This window comes from Diachasma alloeum, unplaced genomic scaffold, assembly GCF_001412515.2.
Source record: "Diachasma alloeum isolate Michigan unplaced genomic scaffold, Dall2.0 Dall_scaffold_00884, whole genome shotgun sequence".
Lineage (NCBI taxonomy): Eukaryota > Metazoa > Arthropoda > Insecta > Hymenoptera > Braconidae > Diachasma > Diachasma alloeum.
This window is the reverse complement of record NW_021681005.1, coordinates 245,038-272,648: the sequence shown is the minus strand read 5'-3', so window position 1 is coordinate 272,648 and position 27,611 is coordinate 245,038. Positions and strand designations below refer to the sequence as shown.

Sequence of the window (27,611 nt, the reverse complement as noted above, 5' to 3'; positions counted from 1 at the left end):
TGTTTTGACTAAATACTTCACCGGATTCCAGTATCTACCCACTGTAGGGAGATTTATCTTCAGTTTGAAAGGAGTGATGCCCAAAAATATCGTAATACACGGAGAGAAATATTCAGTAGTAATACCCCAAGACATTCAAAATTATTGGGTATTTCCCGATAGCTTCGTCGCAAACAAATGAGGCTGTCAAGTTTTGCAGGTTAAAAAATTCCGAGCGCTTGCGCGACGGATTTTTCTGCAAAACTTGGCACGATGGTTTGTTTGCAGGGGAGCTTGAGGGAAATACACGATTAATTTTGAATCTCAAGGGGTATTTCTCGGATTATTTTTCCCAATCGGATTTTGCCCAAGTAGAGTCCAGTGGACAACATCAGGAGGTGAATAAGGGAAGATTTGAACAAATTATGTTAATGGGATAACCCAATTTTCATAGACTGTTAAATATAAGATTCTATCTGAAATGAGCAAATGAAGATCTACTGCGAAATATTCAGGTAAAAAAAATGAAGAACTACTGCGAAATATTCAAAAGCCTAGAGAAAATATCCGAAATAAAACTGTCGGGTACCCTCAAATACTGCGTTCTGATTGGTCGAAATCCGATTGGGAAAAATAATCAATAAAAATTATGTATCTTCTCCGTAATTGTGGAACGAAATGTGGTTGTAGGAAATTTTACGGAACTGTCCCGGAGTTTTTCCAGAGCGTTTCGCAATTTTTATCTGAATCTCCTCTGAAAAATTACGATACCGTCACTTAAATTTTCGGAGTCGATTTCGTAATCGGTGAGCGAATTGTAAGTTCCGTAATTTTTACTGAACATTTCTGTCCGTTTACACAGGTGAATTATTGCTCGAGTTTTTGAAAGGTCGGCAACCCTGGTGGCCCAATAATTGGGTATTTACTCAATGTATTGTAATGCATCCTCGTTATTATTCTCACATGATGTACTCCTTCGTAAACACTTATCCAGCATCGCCAAGATCGCAATCTCCGCACGTACTGTCGTTGTTTGCGCCAGAACATTGGGGATACCAAGTCGCTCCGAACACCTCCATCCACTTATGTGTTTCAAAAATTGCGATAATAATCGACTAACAAATATCCTCATTATCGATCATGTCGAGATCTCCATGACGTCGGGACCTGAATCGATCCAACGAGTTTTAAAGCCCGCTGACTCGATTATAATTGGCCTATCATGAAAATTGAATTCTGTATTTTTTCACTATTATTATTTTTTTCAATTAGTAATGTCTACAAGAACGCTGGGTGTTGAAAGAATGAAAGAAAAATTAGAGTTGCTGCACGGAAAAAAAATAAAATGGTGAAAAACCTGCGTTCACGGGTTCTTCATGTGTGATTCACACGAAGGGAGCGCTTCGGTAAAAAAACACCGGTATTAAACCGATTTTACGTCTGCATTATTGGTATGTAGAATCCACAAGGCCAAAAATATCGGATATATCGAATTATGTATTAGTCAGTGATTCAAATTAAAAAGGGAAAATACTTGAATCCAACGTGAACTACCCTGCGAACAGCAAAAACCATTCGTATCGTACACTGTTAAAAACGTTTGGCTGAAATTTACGAAATTGTTATTTTCAATTGTTATCACATTTTGGTTGCACTAAAATTTCAAGGAATTTCCTCATTGAAAATTCAGAATTTCATGAAAAAATTAATGAGATCTGTAAATTTCAGTTCAGCTATTCGAAAAGTCATCGTAATCCGACACAAAATTCATTATTTCGTTGAAAATTCAAATAGGTTGAGGAATTCTCATCTCAATGCTGTTCAAAAATTTGAAATCTCATTGAATTTTCAGTGAAATTTGAAATTCTATGATTTTTAATCCAGGACTCAGGGATTTTGGAGAAATAAAATACTATGATCTAATTGTCAAGGATGTGACGTTTCGCTAAATACAATATATTTGGCTTCATCAGTCTCTTGAAACGTCGTATCCTTGACAATTATATCATGGTGTTTTATTTCTCCAAAATCCCTGATTCCTGGATTAATTTACATCGCTTGGAGAATACGTTTATTGATCTATGATTCTCCCTTAAATCACATCGAATGTCCGTCCCCTAAACATTACCGGTTAACTGTTTATAAAATTTTAAGGTTTTTCTAACAGCGTATGGAGTAGGTATACCGTACACTGATAGAAATGGTGGAACGATTCAGTTGCACCAAACGAGGCTTCTTAACTGTTACCGCGATTCGTTAATAGTTAACGACTTGTGGTAATAGTTAAAAAGTCTCGTTTAGTTCGACTAAACTGTTCTATCAGTGTATAGAATAGATATTGAATGCATCGATATGAAGTAGAAAATCACGAATTCTTATATTCCAGAATGAATTCTTGTTTTCTTCTGTAAATTTTTTACTACGAAGAGGATGATAATGGTATCCCATACCCCATGGTATCCATTTATATTCTGCCCCACTTTTGAATATTCAAATAATCAAAGGAATAGTCCCTTGCGTTGCGCAGGGAAAACGATGGGATTTTCCCGCCGGAGCGCTCCGCTGCTGTAAATCTCTAGCGAAAATCCTGCCATCTCCGCCGGCCTCGCGCCATATCTTTTTTTCCGTGATGATGATACAAATTCATCGACCCCCCAAGAATATCAATATATCGGAACTATTGAATCAATAATTGAATATCGAATCGAGCATCACGATGGGTGGTAATTTGCTAATATTATTTGTCTTCATCCGATTTTGAAACACATTCATTCGAAATTACCCGAAAGGCATTCGCGACCGCCGTAGACCGATCGTTCCGCGATTCATTTTTTCAATAGATTTTTCTTGTAAACTACGCGGAAAAATTATTTGGTGAATTTCACCAACTAGTTAACGAATTTCACCAAAAGGTTGTTGAAATTCACCCACTAGTTGTTGAAATTTAACCCTCAATTAATTAAAATTCAGAAAAGATTTTTCAATTTCATTCGACAACCATTTGTTAAATTTTCGATTAACGCTCGTCAATTTTTTTGATGGATGCATATTCCACTTTTTGGAGGTAAAAATTACAGAAGCTACCATACCTCTAATTCAATTCAATCAATTGTTCCTACACGGTAGATGGTGAGAGCATATATACATTTGGAATCAATCCCGCATCATTTATATCTTGCCAATCGATCAATGTCTCCCCTAGAAGATATTTTCGAAATAATCTACAACTCTTTGTTAAATTTGATCCATCAAGTAAATCGGCAAACGCTTAACTGAAAATTTTACAAATGGTCGGCGAATGAAATTGAAAAATCATTTTCAGAATTTTAATTAATTAGTCATTAAATTTCACCAACTACACGGAATAGTATATTACGCAACAATTGCGTAATGGGTTTTTTGGGTCGTGGGATTGTAAAACTCGTCTTCGGCTCGTGTAAAACGAGCCGAAGGCGAGTTTTACAATTCCACGAGTCAAAAAAGACCATTACGCACGAGTTTCGTATACTATTTTATGTCATAAAAAAATTTTCGATAAAAATTAGACCTCCAGAGGGTAAAAAGTGGGACGAAGGTTAGTTTAATCGAAAAAATGAGACTCCCAAGTCTAATTTTTCCGACAAAACTTAACTTAAAAAGTGGTTGAATGTCATTTCGTCCCACGTTTGACCCTCTGAAGGTCTAATTTTTATCGAAAATTTCTTTCCGTGTAGTTGTTGAAATTCCCCAAATAATTTTCCCCGGGCACTGAAAAATGTAACTCGTTGTAATACTACAGATCTTAGTTTGTTATACCATCCTGTTGGTGTTCCAAACAGTTAAACTGCAGTTCAATCCAGTTTATTACCCCAATGTACGGGTTCTTCTTCAGAACAGTCACTTGTGTTGTTCCATCTATTTTGTGTATGCATATGTCACCAATGGGCCACCTTGCACCGGAAATTCCACAGTATCTCCTCCGTGGTCTTCGTCAGACTTTATGAGCTTGCTTCAAGATCGATCTCAGGGGCTATATCCAAATGTCGATCTCAGGTTCGATATTCTTTGTAGACAAACTGGTTAGAAAGAAATGGGGGATCTTTGTTCATTCTTAGAATAAAACAATAATGAATGGAATTTAATGTAATAAAATAGTGAACGAAAATATGAAAAAAATAGTAAATATTACTTCGTCGTTCTCTTTACCTTAGAGAGTGATATTAGGCGTGGTGATTAAATATCAAGGGTTCTTAGATTGGATTTCTCCAAAAGACATTTCAGCAGCGAAGCGGTAGAACGCTTTAAGTCGATTTAGCCCTTAGCTGAGTTTTCGACAAATGTCTCCGAATCTAAGGCAGATCACAAAATTTTCGTAATGACCTTGTTAGAAACGCAACTAAAATTCCAGAACATTCAGCTCGAGCACCATCGGGAACCTTCGGGTGAGCGGTCAGACGATCGTGAAAACCACCAAATTTAGTCTTACATCGCACCTCACCGAGTACAGTGGCATTTTGAACCTCACCTAGCTCACTAGTAGCCAAGTACATCACCAGTCTTTGTAAGATCAATGTTTAGTTCAGTACATCACCTCAGTTTTGTCAGTTAAAATTCATCTAAATTCAGTGAATCAACCGTATTAAATTCCGAGACAATGATCAGTGAAATAAGACTATCAACAGTGACAATCAATTACCAAAGAGTGTATAATAATTTAACGACGTGGTTCGATCCCACGAATAAACTGTGGATTTTTATAATCAGTGTCACAATTAATTTTCCAGCACCTCCCTCCACATTTTTCTCCCACATCCACCCTAAGCCTAGTTCCCCACCAAACAGACCTTTTTTATAGCCCCCCATTCGCTCTACAAAAAGGGTCATGAAAAAAATTTTGCTAAATACCTTAGACTTCGAGAGATTAATTGAAAACTGGCTAATAGTCCAAATTGACTTGTAGCGTTTTACCGCTTCGCTATTGATTTGATTTCCCCATCACAAATTGTATATGTAGACAGAAAATATGACAAAAAGTTGTAGACAACGAGGGACGATACGTTGATTAAAATAAAATTCATTTTTTTCTCAAGAACAATGGCTGTTTTCACTGAAATATGCTTTGAAAATATTTACCACACCTAATAATTAGTCATGAATATTCCTCCTAAGTTGTTTGCATGTTGAAGAGATATCTGCAGAACCCATAAATCACGAGATTCTTCTCCAAATCAGAAGGGAATAGAACAATTGAAAGTGGAATGTTCTTTATGACTCTGAAGTTTGTGGGTTGTTGATGGATTTATGATAGCAAATAACGTTTGGAATTTTGAGGGTAACGTCCCACCATTCCGAGCCAAGAGATGCAAAAGCCATTGAGCGACCGGCGAGGCGCAAAATAACATGGTCCTCAGGTGGAAACACTGCCAAATGACCCTCCATATCCAGTGAAAGCCACATATAAATGAAAGAGAAGGACCAAGTCATCTGAACGGACAACTGTCACATGAATTCTATAAATAATCGTGGAGAATGTGGAATTGTGAACAACAAAAAATTACCCTCACGTTCAGTTAATTTTTCCGAGCAAGAGGAGAAAACTTCACCATCCGCCTCGCATTTCTTTCTCGATATACACGGAGAGAAAAATTCAGTAGAAATTACTAGAAAAAAAAAGTAAAAATTACGTTCCGAAACGCAATCCGCGAGCGAAGTAAAGTTCAATAAAAAGTGTGAGTCGGAACTGAAATTGTACGAATCGCCACGAACGAAATTTTACGGAATGGAACGTAGAAGTAACTCACCAGCTTCATAAAAATTGCTAAACGTTCATCAATGTTTCATTTTGGAGGCATAATAAGTCGGGAAGTTTCTGCAAGATTTTACTTCTTCGGGAAAAATTACGTGACACTTTCGTACTTTGTTCGGTGATGAATCTGAGAATTCACCGAACGTTTCAGATTTCTTCTCTTCAATTCCTATGAAAATTGCCGGAAAACGATTCCCCACTGCGCATTACGTAAATTGTTCCGTAATTTTTACTGAATATTTCTCTCCGTGCAGAGTCGAAAAGACCTATAACTGAATTTCGGGGGCTATTGGAATGAAATTACTCATACATTGAAAATCGTTAATGTATGTCTAAAAATGAATAATTAGTGCAAAAAAAAAATTGTTCATTGTTCATTTCGCAGACGCTTAAAATCTTAAAAATAGTCCAAGGCTAATTTTTGAGATGCAGAGGTTTTTTTTTCAAAATATTTGAAAAAATGTGTGCAATAATAATTACGAATTGGTTTTTTGAAATTCGACTCCTATACAGCTAATTTCGTTTTTTTCTAAATAAAAAATTGCACCATTCATGTAAAATAGCTCAAAAAATGTTTCTGAAAGAATCGGGAATATATTTTAAATATTTTAAGGACAATTGTTTTGCTTATTTTACATAAATGGCGCAAATTTTTATTTAACCTTCTGAAAATCTCGAAGTTAGATTTTTTCCCATTTTTTCATCTACAACACAAATTATAAACTTTTACAATCGGCTCTATAATACTCAGAGACTTTCAAATTTCACCGCGGCTTCCCCTTAATTTGATAATTTTTCACTAAATTTTTTCTCCGTGCATCCCCGATTTTTTTAAATGAAGGCTTGTTCGAGACACAAGCAATCAGATTTATGCCAGTGGATAATGATATGGGAAAATAATCAAGAATAGTGAGAGGTAGTTTTTGATAATTATGAAATTATTTTAGGATGACCCAGGGGCCGTTGCGGGCGCTAATAGAGATGCCAATATGTGCGCAGGCATAAAGACAGACGGTATGGGCCTATCGATTCATCTATAAGTTTAGCATACGGCAAATTTGGAGGGCGGAATTCTCGAATCGCCGGATAGATATATCGAGCCCCCGGGGAGTCGGTTGTAGGTTTTACACTTCAAAAAAAGAATGCGAAAACATGAATATAGAAACAGAAAACAAATACTTCGAGACATTGAACCTACACGGAAGGGCTGCAGACGTAGTGATAGATTCATACAGTTAAATGGGCCCCCTCGAGATTGCAAATACCAATACTGACAAGTGGGAGTAAACGGAGTGTGCAATTCACACCAAACTGGTTTAATTTTGCGTACAAGTACTCGAGGTCTCTTTATCGGAGCACACGAGTCAATTACAAGACCAAGGATAGACGGCGACGAGACGATCCGGCCTGTATTTACCAACCGCACTCGACAAATATTTTTTGTATTGTTTTCACGAATTTTTCTCCCTTGCCCTCACATTTTTTTTGTCGCTTGATTCTTATTCTCTCTTTTTTAATTCGTCTCAACGAGAAGTCGTTACCAGTTCTCGACGCCTCCGGGTAGCCGCCGAGAGCACCCACTCCACCCTCTTCATTCTCGCTTAAGCCTCTTTCAGACGGGGCCCACTCGATAAGGACCCCCTCTATTGCTTATTCTCTCTCCTCTCTTCTCGCGTACAAGCGAGACTTTCTTCGTACCTCTAGACTTTCCTTCTTTACGACGCGAATGCCCATGCAAATGGGAAGCTATTTGTGACTTTATATTCAGTCATTATCGTCTTGTTAACGCACAATATTTATACTATCAGAATCAATGTAATCAGCGATCATGAAGAATGACTCCAATTTTTAACGCTGTTAAAAATTTTTGGCGAAAATTTACGGTAGACTTTTTGGAAATTTTTATCGCGTTATAGGTCCACTGACATTTGAAGGAATCTATGAAAACTGGAAATTTCAATTCAATTATTCCTTAAAAATGAGTAGAAATCCGGAACATTCCGGTAAAAGTATTCTTAAATTTTCCATTAATTAAAAATTGATCGTAATGTGCCACTAAATATTCATGATTCTATTAAAAATTCAAATAGGTTGAGTAATTCTCATCTCAATGCTATTCAAAAATTTGGAATTTCATTGAATTTTCAGTGAAGTCTAAAATATCATGTTTAAATTGCTGCCTATGCCCGTTATGCCAAAAAATATCATTCGACGTACGGCCTAAAAAACCTTTTCTAGCTCATATGATTGCAACCCTTGCATTCGGCTCGGGCTGCGAACTCATATTCGCCAGAAAAGTTTTTTTCAGCCTAATGACGAAACATACGATTTCCATGCGGGTGACATTTCAATTTTTTTCTAACAGTCTACACGGAGAGAATATATAATTAAAAATTACTGTAAATATATGTGGACGTCCACATGAAAAGGGTTACGTTTTTGTGTCAGCAACTCCCATTTGCACCAATATCAAATTGTTTTTTCCAGCTTCTCCAATGACGTCATTTTTTACCCCATGAAGATCATTTTGGGCTCAAAATGTGCGGAATGTTATCAATATTATCAGAGTATACATAACACCATATCGACAAAGTAGTCCCTTTTCATGCGGACGTCCACATATATTGTGTTATTGACCGTCGTAAATTCCATGAATCAAGGATTGATTGGCCTTGCGGTCATTAAATAAAACATCAAATATTAATACTGTCCTTTAATCTAATATTGTTAAATTAAAGGGAGGGGGGGGGAGGTTGTAGAGCATTATCTCAATTTTTGTGCTGTTTTAATTGTTGTACTAAGAGTGTTGACGGCTTGAGATCGTAGATTTTTTTCATTCTTCAATTTAAATGATAACTAGTGGTGATTCTTGACATTTAACTTAACTTATGACATTTGCTGCTCATGATTTGTAAGTCTTTGATAAGTTTATGCACTGATTCTCATATTGGAGTTTTTGCAGTTGATTACTTTGAGATCTTGGTGTTGCAGAGAAATAAAGATAATGGGGTTTTGTTCTGATGAGAACGTCGAAATCTAAGGTCGAAACGTCGACAGAATTTCACCTCATCTATAATTATTTGATGTTTTATTTAACCGCAAGGCCAATCAATCCTTGATTCATTAAAAATTACTGTGTAAACATAGTAGTCCAGAATCATACCGACAAACTTCCAAATGTCTAAATTTATATCCTTATTGCCCCTCTACAGTTTTCACCCGAAACTATTTTTAGTGGCCACTTTACGGGTGTGAAAAATTCCAAAGAATTACGATATACCTTTTGACCCGTCGAAAATAAAATGGTTTATCTGTTATCCCGGCATCATCAACTTTCAGGTTTTCAATAACGGAGATAGATCTCTAAATGGTCATAAATATTCTATGACACATGGATACTGGTATTAAAAATTATCCACGATTGAAATAATTAATTTCCGGTCACGATATGCGCGTGTTAATGCACCTCTGTCCACTCAGACCCAGGAAAATCCACTGACGTTATCATCTTACATTACTCCAGTCTCGTTTGACGACTGGCTGAAGTGACTAATGGAATCTTGAGTGATCCTCCCACGAGTGCATGGAGCGCCTCTGTAAATTCTCGATCTCTCACCATCGCCTCCACTGCTGCCTCCTGGGCAGAAAAGAGAGCAGAATGTGATCGATGAACGATATAACGCACACAACAATAAATCTCTGGCAAACTTCCCTGCCGACCTATGATTATCCGATCATAAAGGTATATACCGAGTTGCTTTGAGATTCTGATAGGATTTTCTTTTTGTTTATTAATTATTCATCTTTGTTTATTTTGGAGGAAGGCGAATGTGGGATAAAGGAAGAGAATTACAATTAATTTTTATAGTTTATACAATTCATCTTTTTTGCTTCCGACTGGAAGCTTTGTAATCGGAAGAGATCAATCCAATTTTATGATTTTGTTCATGAATGCAGACTTTAATAAGCTCTACTCCTTGACACCAATTAAAAGTCAGTTTTTCATGCAGATTCGAAAAATTGAAATTTTTCCAAAAATCGATTTTTCAACGATCACTCAAAACATTGTCATCAAAATGGATTTGGTTTTGACTTAAAAAATTGATAACAATGCCCTCGTGATTCTATCAGAATATGATTGGGGTCGCACAATTCGCTGTTGAGTTGCACCACATTGTTTATGCGATTTGAAAGAGAAAATCGGTTTTTTCATGATTACTGAAAGAATCATCAATAATATCAACTAAATCAGGGCTTGAAAAGGACATTTCAAAGCCTTCTTAAGTTGAAACATGTGGATAACAGCATCATCGCTTATCAAATTACGCAATGACGTCGTAAGCTTTTTATATAAAAAATCTCGATCTTTAAATACAAGTACCAGTCTATTATGTTGAATAGTTATTATATTGATTCATGGTCCCGACTAACTTCTGACAGAACCTGGGTTAAACTCTCCAAAATTTTGATGGGATTTCAATTGATGATAGTACTATGACATAAAAAGTAGAAAAAAAGAATAAGAATTAACAAAAAGAGGATCCATTTGGAAGGTAATTGCTAATTTATTAGCAACAATAACTACACTAATTTACAAAAAAAGCAATCATCCATTTATTTATATAAAAATCTCTGTCTCTATTAAACTCAGGGATCAGTCTATTATCCTGAGTACTTATTCATATTGATTCATTGTCCCGACTAAATTCTGACAGAACTTGAGTTAAACTAAATCAGGGCTTGAAAAGGACATTTCAAAGGCTTCTTAAGTTGAAACATGTGGATAACAGCATCATCGCTTATCAAATTACGCAATGACGTCGTAAGCTTTTTATATAAAAAATCTCGATCTTTAAATACAGGTACCAGTCTATTATGTTGAATAGTTATTATATTGATTCATGATCCCGACTAACTTCTGACAGAACTTGGGTTAAACTCTCCAAAATTTTGATGGGATTTCAATTGATGATAGTACTATGACATAAAAAGTAGAAAAAGAGAATAAGAATTAACAAAAAGAGGATCCATTTGGAAGGTAATTGCTAATTTATTAGCAACAATAACTACACTAATTTACAAAAAAAGCAATCATCCATTTATTTATATAAAAATCTCTGTCTCTATTAAACTCAGGGATCAGTCTATTATGCTGAGTACTTATTCATATTGATTCATTGTCCCGACTAAATTCTGACAGAACTTGAGTTAAACTAAATCAGGGCTTGAAAAGGACATTTCAAAGGCTTCTTAAGTTGAAACATGTGGAAAATAGCATCATCGCTTATCAAATTACGCAATACCGTCATAAGCTTTTTATATAAAAAATCTCGATCTTTAAATACAGGTACCAGTCTATTATGTTGAATAGTTATGATATTGATTCATGGTCCCGACTAACTTCTGACAGAACCTGGGTTAAACTCTCCAAAATTTTGATGGGATTTCAATTGATGATAGTACTATGACATAAAAAGTAGAAAAAGAGAATAAGAATTAACAAAAAGAGGATCCATTTGGAAGGTAATTGCTAATTTATTAGCAACAATAACTACACTAATTTACAAAAAAAGCAATCATCCATTTATTTATATAAAAATCTCTGTCTCTATTAAACTCAGGGATCAGTCTATTATGCTGAGTACTTATTCATATTGATTCATTGTCCCGACTACCTTCTGACAGAACTTGGGTTAAACTCTGGCTAAATTCTGAATTAATCCTGATTAAATCTCAACAACAGACTGATTAAACCTCACCTGAACTCTGATTAAACCCGGGCTGAAAACGAATTCTTGAGAGGGTCTGAATTAGAGATGCAAAATGACTGTCATTTTTTAGATCGCGTCATATGACCAAAAAATGACGGTCTTGTGACGGTTATGTGACGCACAAATTTTCCAACTACAAATAATTGTCACAAATCATTTGTAACCAAATTGTTGTCAAACCATCTATATAGTTGCATAATGACGGTCATAACTAATTTCCAATTTGTGACTGTCACGAATAAAATAAAATAGTTTCATCTATAGGGGAGGTTGGGGTAAAATGGACACTTTTGACTTTTTTTAAAATGTTAATGACGGGTTGAAATGTTGATGAAATTTAATCTTTTTTTCTTCAATACAAACAACAATTCTTTCGCTTTGTGATGAGCTCAAATTGATCTTAATTAGTAAATTTGTTTCTGAGTTATGAATAATCTTTAAAAAGTCTAAAGTGTCCATTTTACCCCACCCTCCCCTCTGGATGAAAAAAAAATGTGATTTCCATTTCAAAATGCGGATTAGGCCAATACAAAAGGAATTCAACTGAAAATTGACGGAGAAAAAAATTAAGTTTCATCTACATAGATGAAAAATGATTGTCATTTTTTCTTGACAAGTTGTGACGGTCACAGAAGGGGGAGGGGGAATTGTGACAGCCGTCATGAACGCCTCGTCATGTAACCGTCAATGACGGTCACATGACCGTCATGTGACGGCTCATGTGACGCATTTGCATCTCTAGTCTGAATGTAGAAACACGTGACAGAGCGAAATAATACGCAAAATATTCATGGCATTTTAATTGATGATAGTAACATGACATGGAAAAATAGAAGAGAATAGTGAAATGAATAATTAAAAAAGAGGAGAATCCATTCGGAAGCAAATTTCTGATTTATTTATCAACTAAATAAATGCAATTATCCACTTGTTTATATTTGAAAATCTAAAAAGTCGATTCTCAATCTGAATTTATAACGTGACGAGTGACTTATTACCAGGTTATCACGTTCACACTTTGGTATTCAGGTATTACCCACGAACCGATAACTTGATTTAATGCATGCAGCGAGACGGTAGGACTAACACCCCGAGAGGGCTCCAACATTAAAGAGGCCAAACCGAAATTATTATTTATTATCACACCCATATATGACGGTTTTACAGCGCGTATATATCGTATAAAGAGACAAACAAGTGCATATTTTTTTCATCGCCACGAGCTGCACTTAAATCATCATCATTCTCTGAAATATTCAATTACTCATATTGTTTTGCATTGATTCATCGTTGGAATAAATTTCCAGTGAATTCAACCCACGCTGAGGCATTCGTTAATTTCACGGGTGTTTAGAACTCGCCGGTGAATTAATTCAGACTACTCCTGTCCGTATTGTTTAGCAATTAGCATAACTCTTGCGGAGAGTTTCAGCAAAGTTAAATAAAAGAAAATAGTTGGAAATTAATTGATACCCGATGAGGGCCGTTGTAATTGATTTCATCTCAGTCTCACCGGCATAAAATTAGAAAATTTGGTGGACAAAAATTGATCACCACTCGTATTAATTTACGAGTTGCTATTGCCTCCTTCAAGATTCCCATGGCGCTGGGAAACTACAAATCATATTCGAAATAACGTCCTCCAACTTTAGCCTGAATGTTGCCATCTTATTCGAGATCGAAATCTATGCTGATATGATGAATTGATGTGATTTTTGATCGGCTAAATACCAAACTACAAACGACGCGCAAACCCGCTCTGCCTCGTATAAGTCGGTCAAAACGGTGATGAGTAATTCACCCGGAGAGAAAAGTTGGATAAAAATTGCCTCGAAAATCATGACAAATGTTACTATGCGAATGGTAATCGTGGGGCGAAATGTAATTCAGTGAAAAAATACTGGTTTTTAGTGGATATCTTACGGGTTTCTCGGTCAAAAAATACATCTACTGAGAAGGCAAGAGTTTTTTTTAGAAGTACGTCTTTACTTGTATCAAGAAATTCACGCTGATAGACTGATTCATTCATTCCAAATGAGATTCGTTAACTATTAACGAATGGTAGAGTTGAATATGACCAACTGAAATATTTGTTAATAGTTAACAAATGGTTCACTTGAAAATTGAAAATCGAGTCAAACAAGCCTTCTCAAATGGGCATGTGTTAACTATTAATGAATGAACATTTGGTGAGACCAAATAGACCCTCATCTCCAACCAAATCCATTCGTTAATAATAACTAATCCTTTCTATCGTGCATGACTTGAGAATTACCAAGCGCACAATATCTCCCAAAAGATGGAAAAGTCGTATATAAGAGATAATTACATTGAGGAATGAATTCAATGTTGGTTTCTCGAATGAAGCCGACGTTTAAATGGTTTCCGTACATCACATTGAACGAAATTTGTGATAGCCAAGTCTGTCTAGAATTGCCGTAATCTGTGATTCTGTTATTGTACACTAATACGATTTTTTTTTAAAGTAGCTCTACCCTTCGGCCGGGCTACGCTGTACTTTTGGATATTTTCAGTTTTTAAATTTTTCAACTAAATTGCATGGAAAAAATTTGAAAAAATTCATACCCAGTCAGTATTATCTAAATTAAATTTCGGAAAATATTGATATTTTTTCAAACATTTCCCTCTTATAAATAAATAATAAAACGTGTTTGCAAAATGGTGGATTATTTTTTATGAGGTGTCAAAAAAATTCTTGATTTTTTCACATCTAATGAAAAAAAGTCAGATTTTAATCTTTGATTACAATGGAAATGTTGATTCTCACATAAGACACTGGGTTAAATCCTGATTTTTAAACATTTCTTCTTTGAAAAACCAAAACGATAATTAAATTGATAAAAAAATTCGAATTCCGAATCTAATCGAGTTTTCTGCAATTTTTTTGCAGTTTTCAATAATCTTTGAATTTACCGTAAGGCTAGAGCTACTTTAAGTCAAGAAATATAAAACTTCTTTCAACTCAACGACATCTTACTACAATCTCAAAGCTGTTTCCGCGTAACAATATTCATCCTGCACTGTAAAAAATTTGGTGTTAAATTAACTCAGATCGGTGTCCCAGTGAGTCCACACCAGATTTTTTACTGTGCGATTCGATATACGAAATGCTCACTTCAATTATAATTTACTTGGAACAATGTATGGATCGTGTTGATTGAGATAACGGCGTATTAAGTCATGAGAATAATTTTGATTTTTGAGTAAACCAACGAATTTTTGGAGCTAGCAAACTATTGGCTGGAAAGGAACCAAATAAGTAGCGAAGTGGTCAAACGATTTAAGTCGATTTTGGCTATTGGCCAGTTTTCAATGAATATCTCGAAATCTGAGGGAGTTAGCACAATTTTTCTCATAATCTTTTCAGTAGCACTCGCTCTACAAAAAAGGCTATTATGAAAATTTCGCTATCTCCCTTAAATTTGGAAATATTTCGGGAAAACTCAACTAAAGACCAAATTGACTTAAACCGTTTGACCACTTCGCTACTGAAATGCTCTCCTTATTGCGATAAATAAAACGAACTTCAATTCTAGAGAATTTCAATTGCTACAAATTAAATGTATCTCAAGAAGAGATAACTGATACTCACTATGAAATCATGTTTATTTGAAAATTAACAACCAAATGATAGTTGGTGCAAATAAAATTCTCTTGATAGCACAAATTTTTTCCGTCAGTGTGGTCCCTTTTCCACCCATTCGTTCTGCAGAGAATTATATGAGGCTCCGGTTTTATCAAAAGTGAATGTTATTGAGTCGTGTATATCTTTGTCCAATAAACACTTATAATTTCCATGGAGCAAATGAAAAATTGTAGTTTTAAGAGGAAACTAAAGAGTTCTTTAGTTCTTTAGTTCTTTAGTTTTGCCGAAAACTGTGTTGTTGGCAAAACTAAATAATTTCGAGAGAACATCACACGATATTGTAGGGGAGGATTTCAAACGAGGCAGGAAGGAAACCGAGATGATTCTCGATATTAGTTTACAAGAAATATTACTGAAAAAAATGACTAGTACAGATCGGGAACCGAAACCAGGACCGTCCGATAATCCATTGAGTGCTCTTCCAGCTGTGTTATCCGACTCCCATCCGCTCCTTGACTTCCAATTTCTTGTGCATATCTATCATCGCAGTCATTCTTACGGCCCTAATTTTTCACTAAACATGGAAAGTTTACATGGCGCGCCACATCTTTGTGCGTCACACAAGTTTTGGATAGGATTTCGAATGAAAGTAAAAGCAGTCAAACGATTTACAAAAATCTTTTGGTATCGTAGACTCTTCTCCGAATCAATTCGATTTTATCAGCAGCATCGACAACGCTAGAACGTGCACCGCATCAACTTTCCTGAATGACTTTCAGTGACACAAACAGCCACAAGAATATTTCTCCTACAAAACTCCTCAGACCACCCAAGTCAATTGTCTGCCGTCGTTAGCTCATAACTTCATCAATGATCACTATTCCCACAGATTGTAGATTGGTCATGAGATGTTGAATTTATTATTTACTTCTGAAATACAGATTGCATATTCACTCTGAATGTGAAGATCGATTATAAAATGCACTTAGATACAGGGGGTTTGTACAAATAAACAGCCAGTGTGTGTCAGCAGTGGTCTATGCTATAAATAATGGTAAGCGTGACACAGTTCGCGAGTTGAGGCAGAGATTCCAAACGAGATACATTTGTCCCCTTCAACAACTCATGATAAGTCTTCAACAGTCATGAAATAATCATTATTCGAAATGTGCATGGAGCATACGGGAAATTTCCATGGAGCCATCAAATCTTTAACTGTGTGCAATAAAACCGGCAAATACTATAACCCATACTTTGTAGACATTAGACTGAAATGTAGCATCAAGAAGTTTAGTGTAACGTTGAGTATCAGACAGCTATCGGCTATCATCATTTAATTTATTATATTCTCAAAATGACGGGAAATATCAGAATTCAGGTTCTACACGGAGAGAAATATTCAAGAAAAATTACGGAACATTTCACGTAATCCGCAAGCGAGAATCGTTTTCAGTGAATTTCTATAGGAATATAAGAGAATAAATCTGAAACGTTCAGTAAATTTTCGGATCTGTCACCGAAAAAATACGAAAAAGTCTCGTAATTTTTCTGCAAGTTGTAAAATCTAACAGAAACTTCAAGACTTATTATGCTTCAGAACATGAAAATTCTTGGATGTTTAAGAATTTTTACGAAAAGTTTCGGAAAAATTACGGAACGTGTTGTTAAAATCTCCCCCTCACGGTGACTCATGGCTAGCCGTGAGGCGTCGGACGGATGAGTAATTTTTACGGAACAGATCGTAGAATTTACGTGACGATTGACACTTTTTATTGAATTTTACTTCGCTCCCAGATTACGTTTTGAAACGTAATTTTTACGTCTTTTTTCTGGTAATTTGTATTGAATATTTCTCTCTGTGTAAAGTTTAAAGTTTAGATTGCAATGAACGGTGATATTCATCAAATGTGCCCTTCCCCAAAGAGTGAATTATATTACTGTCAAGAAAGATTAGAACGCCTCAAGTGCACGAAGAAAAAATTTGGAGAAAAATTACCAAACGAGTCATGGAATCGTGGAGCGAAATCCACTTCTAGGTCTTTGTCATCCTATATTGCGAGAAAATAGTCAATTTTTCTCCGCTGACTTGAGAAAATTTACTAAGCGTGAGAGTAATATGTGTCGAAACTGTAAAATTTACCATTCATGCTATCAAAAATTATCCCATGAATGCGAATGATTGCTCAATATTGCATAATCATTCACATATGTGGAGGAATTTTTCTCTGATGAAGAATGATATTTTTCATCAAACGCGGTATGGTAACATTTCAATTTCGTCCGTCCCCATGTCCTTCACATCGGAGCCAGAAAAATGCCATAACCTACTGTTTAGGAAATTTTACTGTACAGGGAATAGTAATTTTTGCATCCATAGAAATGTTTGTTGTTGAACGAATAGTAAGATATCCTCCGCAAAAGATATTTTTTTATTGAACTGCAATTTCGCTCCACGATTACCGTACACTTTTTATTCCACTTTTCTCTCTGTGTATCGAATAGAGAGTATGAATATGATTCTTTTTTTGATCTATATACGGAGGTAAAAGTTGCACGGAAACAGCAGATAATTATTTCTTACTGTGGGAACATAGTGATTCAGGACCCGCTACACTCAAAATTTACTGTTACACATAGTAAAAATTGCGAGTAGATATAGTAGAAAGTATTAGAATAAAGAGAAAATTAAAACTAAAAATTCTGTTAAGATTTTCTTGAAATTTCAAGAAAATTGGGTTTTTCATGATAAAGAATCATTGATTTTTCAATGAAAGCTTGAATTCCCAAACACATCGTGAAAATTGAACATCACATACAATTCAATTTTCAATAGATTGAAAATTCAGAGAAGTTATTGCCTGAATTTCCCAAATTTTCAAGGTTTTTGAGTGCCGTATGAACCTGAAAATCGAGAATTACTAGAATATTCAAGAAATCAACTAATTCGTCAATGAAGAATTCTACAGAAATTTCATGTAACTTTGTCGTTGTTAATAATTTCAACCTTTTTCACTTGAAATTTCAAGGGTAATTTGCTAACAGTGTAGCTACCGCACGCGTTTGTAGCTATATGAGAGCCCCCACTCCTTCCGTAACCGTCTGGCTCATCTGTGAGTAAAATCAGTCGGTATGGAAGAGTCCCGAGGAAAGAGCTCTGCTTCGTCCACATAGCAGCTATACCAAGAAAAATAAAATTATTGCAAAAAAGAAAACTCCTTTGTGAACAGTCTAAGCACTGCAAAACATACTAGATTTGCCAACGAATTATCATCAGTCATTTATAGCTTCGCCGTGTTGGTCCTATTGCGTTTAATATTTGCAGAATTCAGAAATTTGTGTCGAATATCTCAGTATATTCGATCATTGAAACTTGGAAACTGTCTTGATCTTCAAATGGAAGAAAAAAAATACATTACCCCTGGTGGGACTCGAACCCACAATCCCCGGTTTAGGAGACCGATGCCTTATCCATTAGGCCACAGGGGCATTTGGTTTACGTTATGCGTATATCGGGTCATTTGGGGGAAGCATAGAAAAAAAATATATTTTCGGGTAGAACGAAGTCGACCTACTTTGCTTTCCAAATATTTTCCATAAAAAAAGTCGCTTTGCTGAACAAGAGAAACAAATCTGCAATCGAAGTGGGAAAGGTGTGAAATTTTCAACTCTATTGCTGATTTTAGGGCTTTTTCGATGTTGTGAGGTAATTGAAATCACATTCAGTTGAAACAACGGGAAATTTGCGTCGGGAATAGGGGAGATTGGGGTAAAACGGACATTTTTGACTTTTTTTAAATGTTAATGAGTGGTTGAAATGGTGATAAAATTTAATATTTTTTTTTCAATACAAAGAACAACTCTTTCCCTTTGTGGCGAGCCTAAACTGAGCTCAATTGATAAATTTGTTTCTGGGTTGTGAATAATTAAAAAAAAGTCTAAAGTGTCCATTTTACCCCACCCTCCCCTACACATTGAGACCTCAAAAATGATCTGCTACATACTATTGAAATTCGAGCACATTTTTTAAATTTATTGATCTAAAAGAGGTAGTTATAGTACTGACCCTGTGAATCTCCTGTTGATTCTATGACGTTTTCATAAAAATTCACCGTTGTCTTATCGAAGAATGATCGAATTTCGTTTTCTTTTCTCTAATTTGTGCATTTGGGTACAGCCTTTGATTTTTTTTGTGTTCTGATGAATGAACGAACTGATCGGGAAGTTGTTGATTTGACAAGTAACAGGTCACATCCAATTCAACCCACCCCTAACCAATGCACTCAACCAATGCACCAAACATGGAAGTGAGCGCAAATACTTAACAAATGCCCAGTTGAGGAGCCTTATTTGACTCGATTTTCACTTTTCAAGTGAACTATTCGTTAACTATTAACGAATATTCATTTGGTCATATTCAACTCTACCATTCGTTAATAGTTAACCAATCTCGTTTGGAAAAAATGAATCAGTCTATCAGTGGGGAATGCACAAAAGACTCAAAAGTTTGGAGCAATCTTAGAAATTTTTGCGACAAGAATGGATAATTTGTAATATAAGTCATTGATTGTGAAAAATTGTCACAATCAATGACTTATATTGTTAGTGATGCCGCGAGACACTTTACGAGACATCACGAGACAAAACTTTGAAGAGATGATCTCGGTCTCCATGAACACGGAAATCATTGCTCTCGTCTCAGTCTCGAAATACGTAGTATCGACTCCTCTCGTGATGACCCCGAGTCAATTTATCTCATCTCGGTCTCAAGTTTTTCGTGTTTTTTAATGTAAAATCTCGGTTTTTGTCTCGGTCTGTCTCGTCTCGGTTTTCTACATATAAAAAACGCGAAAAACTGGAAACCGAGATGAGATAAATTGAGTCGGAATCATCACGAGAGGAGTCGACATTGCGTATTTCGAGACTGAGACGAGACCAAAGATTTCTGTGTTCATTAAGATCGAGATCATCTCTCCAAAGCTTTGTCTCGTGATGTTTCGTGAAATGTCTCGCGGCCTCACCAGTGACAATCTGAACAGGTTATTTGGAATACTCTCCATTCTCGCCACAAGAATCTTAATCTTCAAAGCAAGTCGTAAGGATTTTTTGAAATTCTAGAGAATCACTTCTTCTTTCAGTGAACAGACCTCAATTTTTACAAACGAGATGCGATCTGTCTGGGACACCGGAGTAGAATGAACTGGAAATATATATGCGCAAATCTGTCAACTCAGAAAGACTTAAAACTCGACCCATACTACACTGAGAGAAAAATTTTCTAATATGTAGACCATAGTTACTTGAGAGAAGTAAATAATTTTCAATGGTTTAAATCTCAGAATGTTTGCGGTTCACGGAACTCGAATGAATTCTCATTTATCACTATCGTGGCGCATTATATCATGAATATATTACAACAAAAAAATTATGAAAACAATAAATACTTGAAGACTGACGATTCTTCTACGCGATTTGAGTGAGTTCATTTGCGACAAAATCATACTTGAGTACAACAATATTTTAAAACATGAGACCTTTCTCAGGTCACGTGAGTTGTGACGCCTAGGAGAATTAAAGAATTGAAGAAAAATTACTTGTCTCAAGAGAATATGTTTCAGATATTAGAATTTTTTTTCTCAGCGCAGTCATTCTTCAAACTCATACCGAGTTTGCATCGCCAATTAACTCAAGTTAATATTTTCAACATGCCTCCTGTACCTACCACACATATCAATTTTCAAATTGATTCGATCATGAATGTTAATACATCCACGAATAATGATAACAATGAAAAAAATGGATGACAGATATAAAGTAAGCGAGCCCACGTAGTTAGCATAATGCTTTTCACGCCTGTCATTACAGAGCACCGCTAACGGACGCCAGAGGTGACGACTCTTGAAAGTTGGGCATGCTTTAACATACGAGAAGGTGCCAACAAACGTCAGTGAACTTCACCATGATCAGACTTGAACGGAATATTGATCGAACCAGATTCCAAGTAAATCGGAGCGTGTGCCTCTCATCGACGCTGAGCTGCCGGCAATTTTCCGCTCATTTTTTTTCACCCTCATAAAACAATTTTAATCTCACTTCACTGTACAAACGAAAAACCATAAGAATGTTTCCAGTCAATTAATCGAGATATTGAGATTCTTTCAATTGCACGATATATTTTTCGCACCTTGTGCCTTCGGGATATTTTTCTTTACATACTTTTTTTCCATGGGTTTTGGCATTGGTTTATTCGCAGTGAGATAAAAAAATTTAAGAATCCCTGCGGCGACTTGGATGCTGCATAAATTAGCCTTTGCATTCTCCATCTTTCCCGACTTTTGCGCGTTACCTGTTCCGCGGTAATTGCCACACAGTCCCCCTGGTACGTATTCCCTCCCTTAGTCTTAGACCCTCATCTCAGTCGCTCGTTAACTCCCGTGGGGCACCCGTTTCGACAGCCATCGAAGCCGTGAATGCTGCCGCTGTGCGTGTCAAAACTGTGTGTCAACCGCTGCAAGTACTCAAGAACCGCATTAACGTGCCGAAGTAAGGGAATAGTGGAAAAAAAAACATCTCACAGATGTAAATGTTCACGATGCATTAATTATGCGCGCTAATTACTCAGTTCATCACTCAAAGGATTTTCCAAGGAACCTTGAGTGTCTCTATTGACGTTTTATTTATTCGCATGTCTGGTCGACTGAAATGCCAACATTCATCAGTCGTGACACACTCCTTGTGCTAAAATTCGAAATGGCCGAATTGTATTTTTAAATTTGAAACACGTAAGATTCTGGCTCTCGACTGTATCCACCCGTTTCTTTTTTTAACGAAAGCTATTTATTTTAAACAAATCAAGCTTGAAAAATATTTGGAAAAATCCATATAGTAACGAACAAAGAGTTATTGCTTGTTAATCATAACCATCTGCACTGTTACAACTTTTTGTCTGAAATTTCCGGCACACTTTTTGGAAATTTTTATCCAATTTCATTACCACTGAAATTTCAAGGAATTTTGTCATTGAAAATTCAGAATTTCGTGGAAAAATCAAAGAGAACTGTAAATTTCAGTTCCATTTTTCTATGAAAATGAATAAAAAATCATAAAATTCCAATAAATATATTCTTGAATTTTCAGGACAGTGACACACTGTTAGAAATTTTTTGAAATTTCAGTCACAGTTTCGTCTGGATTCTTAATGTTGTGCGTGTGAATTTAATTTCAAATGAAAGTATTCATAAAATTTCTCATTCATCTTGAAAATTCAAGAGAACTGAGTTTTTCATGTTCAGCGATCATTGATATTTCAATGAAAGCTTGAATTTTCAAACTCATTGTGAAAATAAAACATCAAATGTAATTGAATTTTTAACAGATTGAGAGTTTAGAAAAGTTTTTGCCTGAATTTTCCCAATTTTCAACATTTTTCAGTGCCGCATGGATCCGGAAATCGAGAATTACTTGAATATTCAAGAAATTAACTGATTCGTCAGTGAAGAAATATACCAAAATTTCATGTAACTTTGTCCTTGTGCACTGAATGCGATTTAGGGGGAAAAAAATCCTGAAATTTCAGATTTCCCTGGAAATTCAATGTAATTTGGCACTGAATATTCATATTACATTGGAAACTCAAATAAATTAAGGGATTCTCGTCTTTATGCTGCTTAAAATTCTGGAATTTTACTAAATTTTCAGTGAAACCTGAAATTTCATAATTTTTTTCCCTAAATCGCATTCAGTATCACTGTCCTGAAAATCAGTAGTCAACTGTCCACGAAATTTCATTTTTTTTCCAACAACGTGATTCAAACCCGACGGGAAGAAAATTCAGTAGCGAAGCGGTCAACCGGGTTAAATCGATTTTCACTATTGGCCAGTTTTCGACGAATATCTCGGAATCTAAAAAAGATAGAAAAATTTATGTTACAACCTTTTTTGTAGAGCCAATTGAGGGTTATAAAAAAGGTCGTGAGAAAAATTTTGCTATCTCTCTTAGATTCCGAGATATTCATCAAAAACTGACCAAAAGTCAAAATCGACTTGACCCGGTTCACCGCTTCGCTACTGAATTCAGATGCTCATGATTTTTTATCTAACGTTCCACATATGATTGGTGAAAAAAAAATTGTTCCTTGTCTTCTGAGATTTTTCATATTTTCTCTTCACGGTGTAGACCCAACTAATTGAGTAGCCGTGACAATTTTATTCACATCACGTGAGCTACATCGAATTGGCATCGGCCCCCATGGCGGTCACGAGGACACTCACCCGCGATACAGCGAAATTGTACAAAGCCGGGTGAAAGAAAAACACAAGAAACAAATGTAGCAATTAGCACAGTTGAGGAACGCGTCCAATTAGACGCATAGTTTAATTACGAGTTTCAATAGGTGAGCGGGGGGGGGGGGGGAAGAACAGTGCAGCATAGAGATATGGTAGAAAGTTCCGTGTTGTTCTCCAATGCACCCCTCTATTTTCACTTGTTCTGGACCGACGCCAAGAAGAGGGCCAAGACACACGTTACGAATCTAGCATCGAAGAAGCTTCTCTGTACACTTTCAGACTCACGAGAGAGTCAACTACTTCTGCACTGACGTAACAATTGCCTTCTCGCTCTGTTTACCCAAGAATGAAATCAGTAGTGAAGTGGTCAAACGGTTTAAGTCAATTCCATTCTAGCGCCAGCTCTCGATGAATATCTCAAATTCTAAAGGAGTTAGCAAAATTTTCCTAAAAATCGTTTTTGTAAAGAAAACTGAAGACTATCGAAAAAAATTTTACAAAAATTTCGCTATCGTTCTTAAATTTCGAGTTATTCAACAAAAACGCAACTGGGAGCTAAGTCGGCTTAAATCGATTGACCACTTCACTACTGGAATAACAGGTCTCTTTTTCCAATGTTCATGTCCCTCAAAGGATGCACACTTCATTTTAATTCTCTTTTACTTGCACACTTGCTCTGTTGAAAAAATTTAGCTGAATTTTTCGGCAAATGTCCTTGAATTCGATTTAAGGGGAAAAAGTCAATGGAATTTCAAGTTTCTCTGGAAATTTAGGTCAAATCACAATTTTTTAGAGGCACACTGTTAAAGAGTTCCACTGATATTTTCAGTAAGTCTTGGAAATTTCTCGTGAGTAACATTTCCACTGAAATTTCAAAGACTTTTGTCATTGAAAATTAATAATTTCATGGGAAAATCCGTGGGAACAGTAAATTTCAGTTTAATTATTCCGGGAAAATGAATGAAAAATTAGTAAAATTCATAACTCTCTCTGTAAATTCAAGATTCCTCGGAATTTTTAAGGAATTTCTTGAGAAATTACTGGAATTCCAACATTTCTGAGAGAATTTTAACGGGATTTCCTGAAAATTCAAGGGAATTGTGCAGTGAATATTTATTTTCATTTGAAAATTCATGTAAATTGATGAATTTTGAGAGAAACTTGAAATTCCATTGACTTTTTCCCCTTAAATCGAATTCAAGATTATTTTCTGGAAAATTCTGCCAAATTTTTTTGACAGTGCAGGGTCTACAATTTACATGACTTTTCAAGTCAAAATGACTATTCATGGCCGAATTCTGTTGAATTTTCAAGGAGAATTCCTTTAAAATTCTCGGAATTCCAGGAATTTTGAAAGTATTCTCTGAAAATTCAAAGGACTCTGGCATCTACAGAGAGATTTCTCCGAATTTTCTTGACTTTTCAAAAATTTTCCCGAAATAATTGAACTGAATTTTACAGTTCTCACGCACTGTTCCATAAAATTATGAATTTTCAATGACGAAATTCCTTGAAATTTCCTTGGAAATGTTACTTGCCGGAAATTTCAGTGGAAAATTTTGAATAGTGTGGGCCGATTTGACCCACAATTTTTGTCAAATATCTCAGCATCAATTTCTCCGATGAAACGGATTTTTCTAACACATGATTTTCAACCCCTCACGGACGGGGCCCTTTTGTTTCCAAACGTGGAGTACGCTCGATACAAGTAAAATGTAATGACTTCTAATCAACGGAAAATTATGAAACCGATATGTAATTGAAGCTACAGTATTCCTTTGTTCGTTGCTATTCATTTGGTTGAGTTAAATTCCATAGTTTTGGAAATAATCAATTTTAAAGACAGTCATTCATATTTTCGAGGGTTAATGCATAGCATTGACCCCGTACGTGAGGGGTTAATATATCTCCTGAGAAAATGCCTAGTTATTGAATTCTGCGGCAGCAGGTTTACGAGTAAAATATCAATCTCGAAAAGAGCGTTTTCGACAGAATTTCCTAGGGAATTGAATATTTTGTTCTGTCATTAAGACATTAGAAGAAAACAAATTGTATTTGATGGCTCATGATCTATCACTGGGAGTAGAATCTAAAAGCATATGAGTAACAACAATTTATAAGAAAAAAAAATTAGCGCCGAGTCAATCTGACCCAGTATGCAGACTAGAAGATAATGATACACTCTAAAAAAAAGTTACTACTCACTAGTACTGAATTCTACTTGGGAGAAGTTTTCTTGTGAAAAGTTGGGAAACTACTTGTCCCAAGTACTTTTCATGTCCTAGGGTGAAGTACAATATTTGCTAAGCAAGTAGGAAAAGTACTAGGAGGAAGTACTTTTATTACTTCCTGTCAGTATTTTTCTTACTTCTCACAAGTACCTTTGATGCTTGGAGCAAGTAATTTTTCTACTTCTCGCGAGTACTTTTATGACTTGATTCCAGTACTTTTGGTTGGTTATTTTGTTGAGGAATTTCATATCATTAATTATCATTCTCATTATCATTATCATTCTCAGATGACAATTAACAAATTTCATCAAGGGGAGGTTACGATGAGTTTCAAAATCGCGAGATATTGCAGTAAGATTTATTACACATTGATGATCGATTATTTATATATGTTGAAAGACGAAGAATAAGTGGGGAAAAAAAAGATTAATTCTTGTTGATTTGCCCCCAAGACCTTGAAAATGAAGAAAAATAGCACAGTGTACTCAATTTTTGACCTACGGACGTATTTTTTCTTCAAAATTTTTAAACAGATGTGTAGAATAACAATTACGAGATAATTTTTTTGAATTCGACTTCTAAATAGGCAATTTTATTCTTTGTCGCATAACGAAATTGCAATTTTTATACAAGATAGCTCAAAAGATTAATACTTCAATTTTTTTTTCAATATAAAATATAACAATTATTTTGAGGATCATTTTACTGGCTATTTCGCATGAATATTACATTTTTTGTTATTAAAAAAAGGACTATTTGGAAATTAAATTTGGAAAAATTAATTGGTAATTGTTATTTTACACATCTTTGAAAAATTTTGAAAAAAAAATCTCTGTAGCTCGAGAATTTATTACATTGGACTACATTTCAATTTTCAAGCGTTTGAGGGGCAAATGAACAATAAACAATAATTTTATTTGCATTAATTCTTCGTTTTTCAGCGATCTCTAGTGTATGATAAATTTTACTGTAATATTCCGCGAAAATCCATTAGTACTGGATTTGAGTGCTATTACTACTTGTCTCGAGTATTTTTTCTACTTTTGAGAAGTACAGCTCGGTACTCAGTACACGTACTTTTAGTACTGATGATGAGTACAGTTGGTACTTGTCACCAGTACCAATTGTACTTGGAGCATAAAACTTGTATTCCGTCGATTTTCGACTTGAACCAAGTAAAAAAATTACCTTTTCTCCAGAAACCCCTCGGTACTAAATACAAGTAGTTTTCCTACTTATCAGAAGTAATCTTTTTTTAGAGTGTACGAATAAAAGCAAGTTGGATGCATCGAATGGAAAAAATCACAATCATAAACTCGGTACTCGATTCAAATAGCCACTGTGCAGAAATTTTTGTAACGATGGGAGAATCATTGATTGAGACAAGTCCATGGAATCGAACTAACGATGATAATTGTATGTTCCCAGAGGGACGACGAGCTTCAGAAGGCCGTGAGACTGACCGTGAGAGAAAGAAGATTCATAAAGTTTGCGTCTGTCGAGTACGATGGCCAGCTGTACATGACACCCCAGGATTTCCTCGACAGTGTCGTTGAGTCAGAGCCGAGACGTAAGTATTAAGATAGCAAGAAAATCAGGTTCCCTCTTGAATATAATTATAATATATTATATAAATAATAACTCATAAAGTCCTAAAAATCAGTGTCATGTCCCCGAAAATCTGAATCTTTTTTTCTTTGTGCCGAGTGATATTCTTGATCAGTTATGATCTGGAGAAGTTTGTTCCGTTTTATAAACTTAGAATCTTCATTTACATTCTTTCAATACCCAAGTATGCTACAACTAGACGTCATTGGAATATTCACAGCTCGTCACAAGAGAAGGTGCCTAACGGACAAGGAACTGGAAACGATAACCTACTCTACACCTTCTCTTCGCTACGGGGGAACCCACATGTTTCGCGGTATGAGAGACAAAGGTAAACATGAGTAAAC

General features: G+C 35.6%; 1 protein-coding gene and 1 non-coding gene across 5 annotated transcripts in view; one reads left to right on the top strand and one right to left on the bottom strand.

Annotated features, from left to right (window-relative positions):
• LOC107045203 (calcium uptake protein 3, mitochondrial) overlaps positions 1 to 27,611 on the top strand; it is a 65,340-nt gene that overhangs the window by 21,200 nt on the left and 16,529 nt on the right. For 3 of the 4 annotated variants that reach the window (XM_015267375.1, XM_015267374.1, XM_015267373.1), the window contains exons 2-3: positions 27,085 to 27,226; positions 27,485 to 27,595. In XM_015267375.1, the coding sequence (XP_015122861.1) occupies positions 27,085 to 27,226; positions 27,485 to 27,595 (253 nt within the window). Of the gene's footprint in view, positions 1 to 21,604; positions 21,683 to 27,084; positions 27,227 to 27,484; positions 27,596 to 27,611 lie in introns of those variants that run through there. The other variant, XM_015267376.1, reaches the window with a different exon arrangement.
• Trnar-ccu lies at positions 18,556 to 18,628 on the bottom strand. Its single transcript has one exon. It is a non-coding gene; the product is annotated as a tRNA-Arg (tRNA).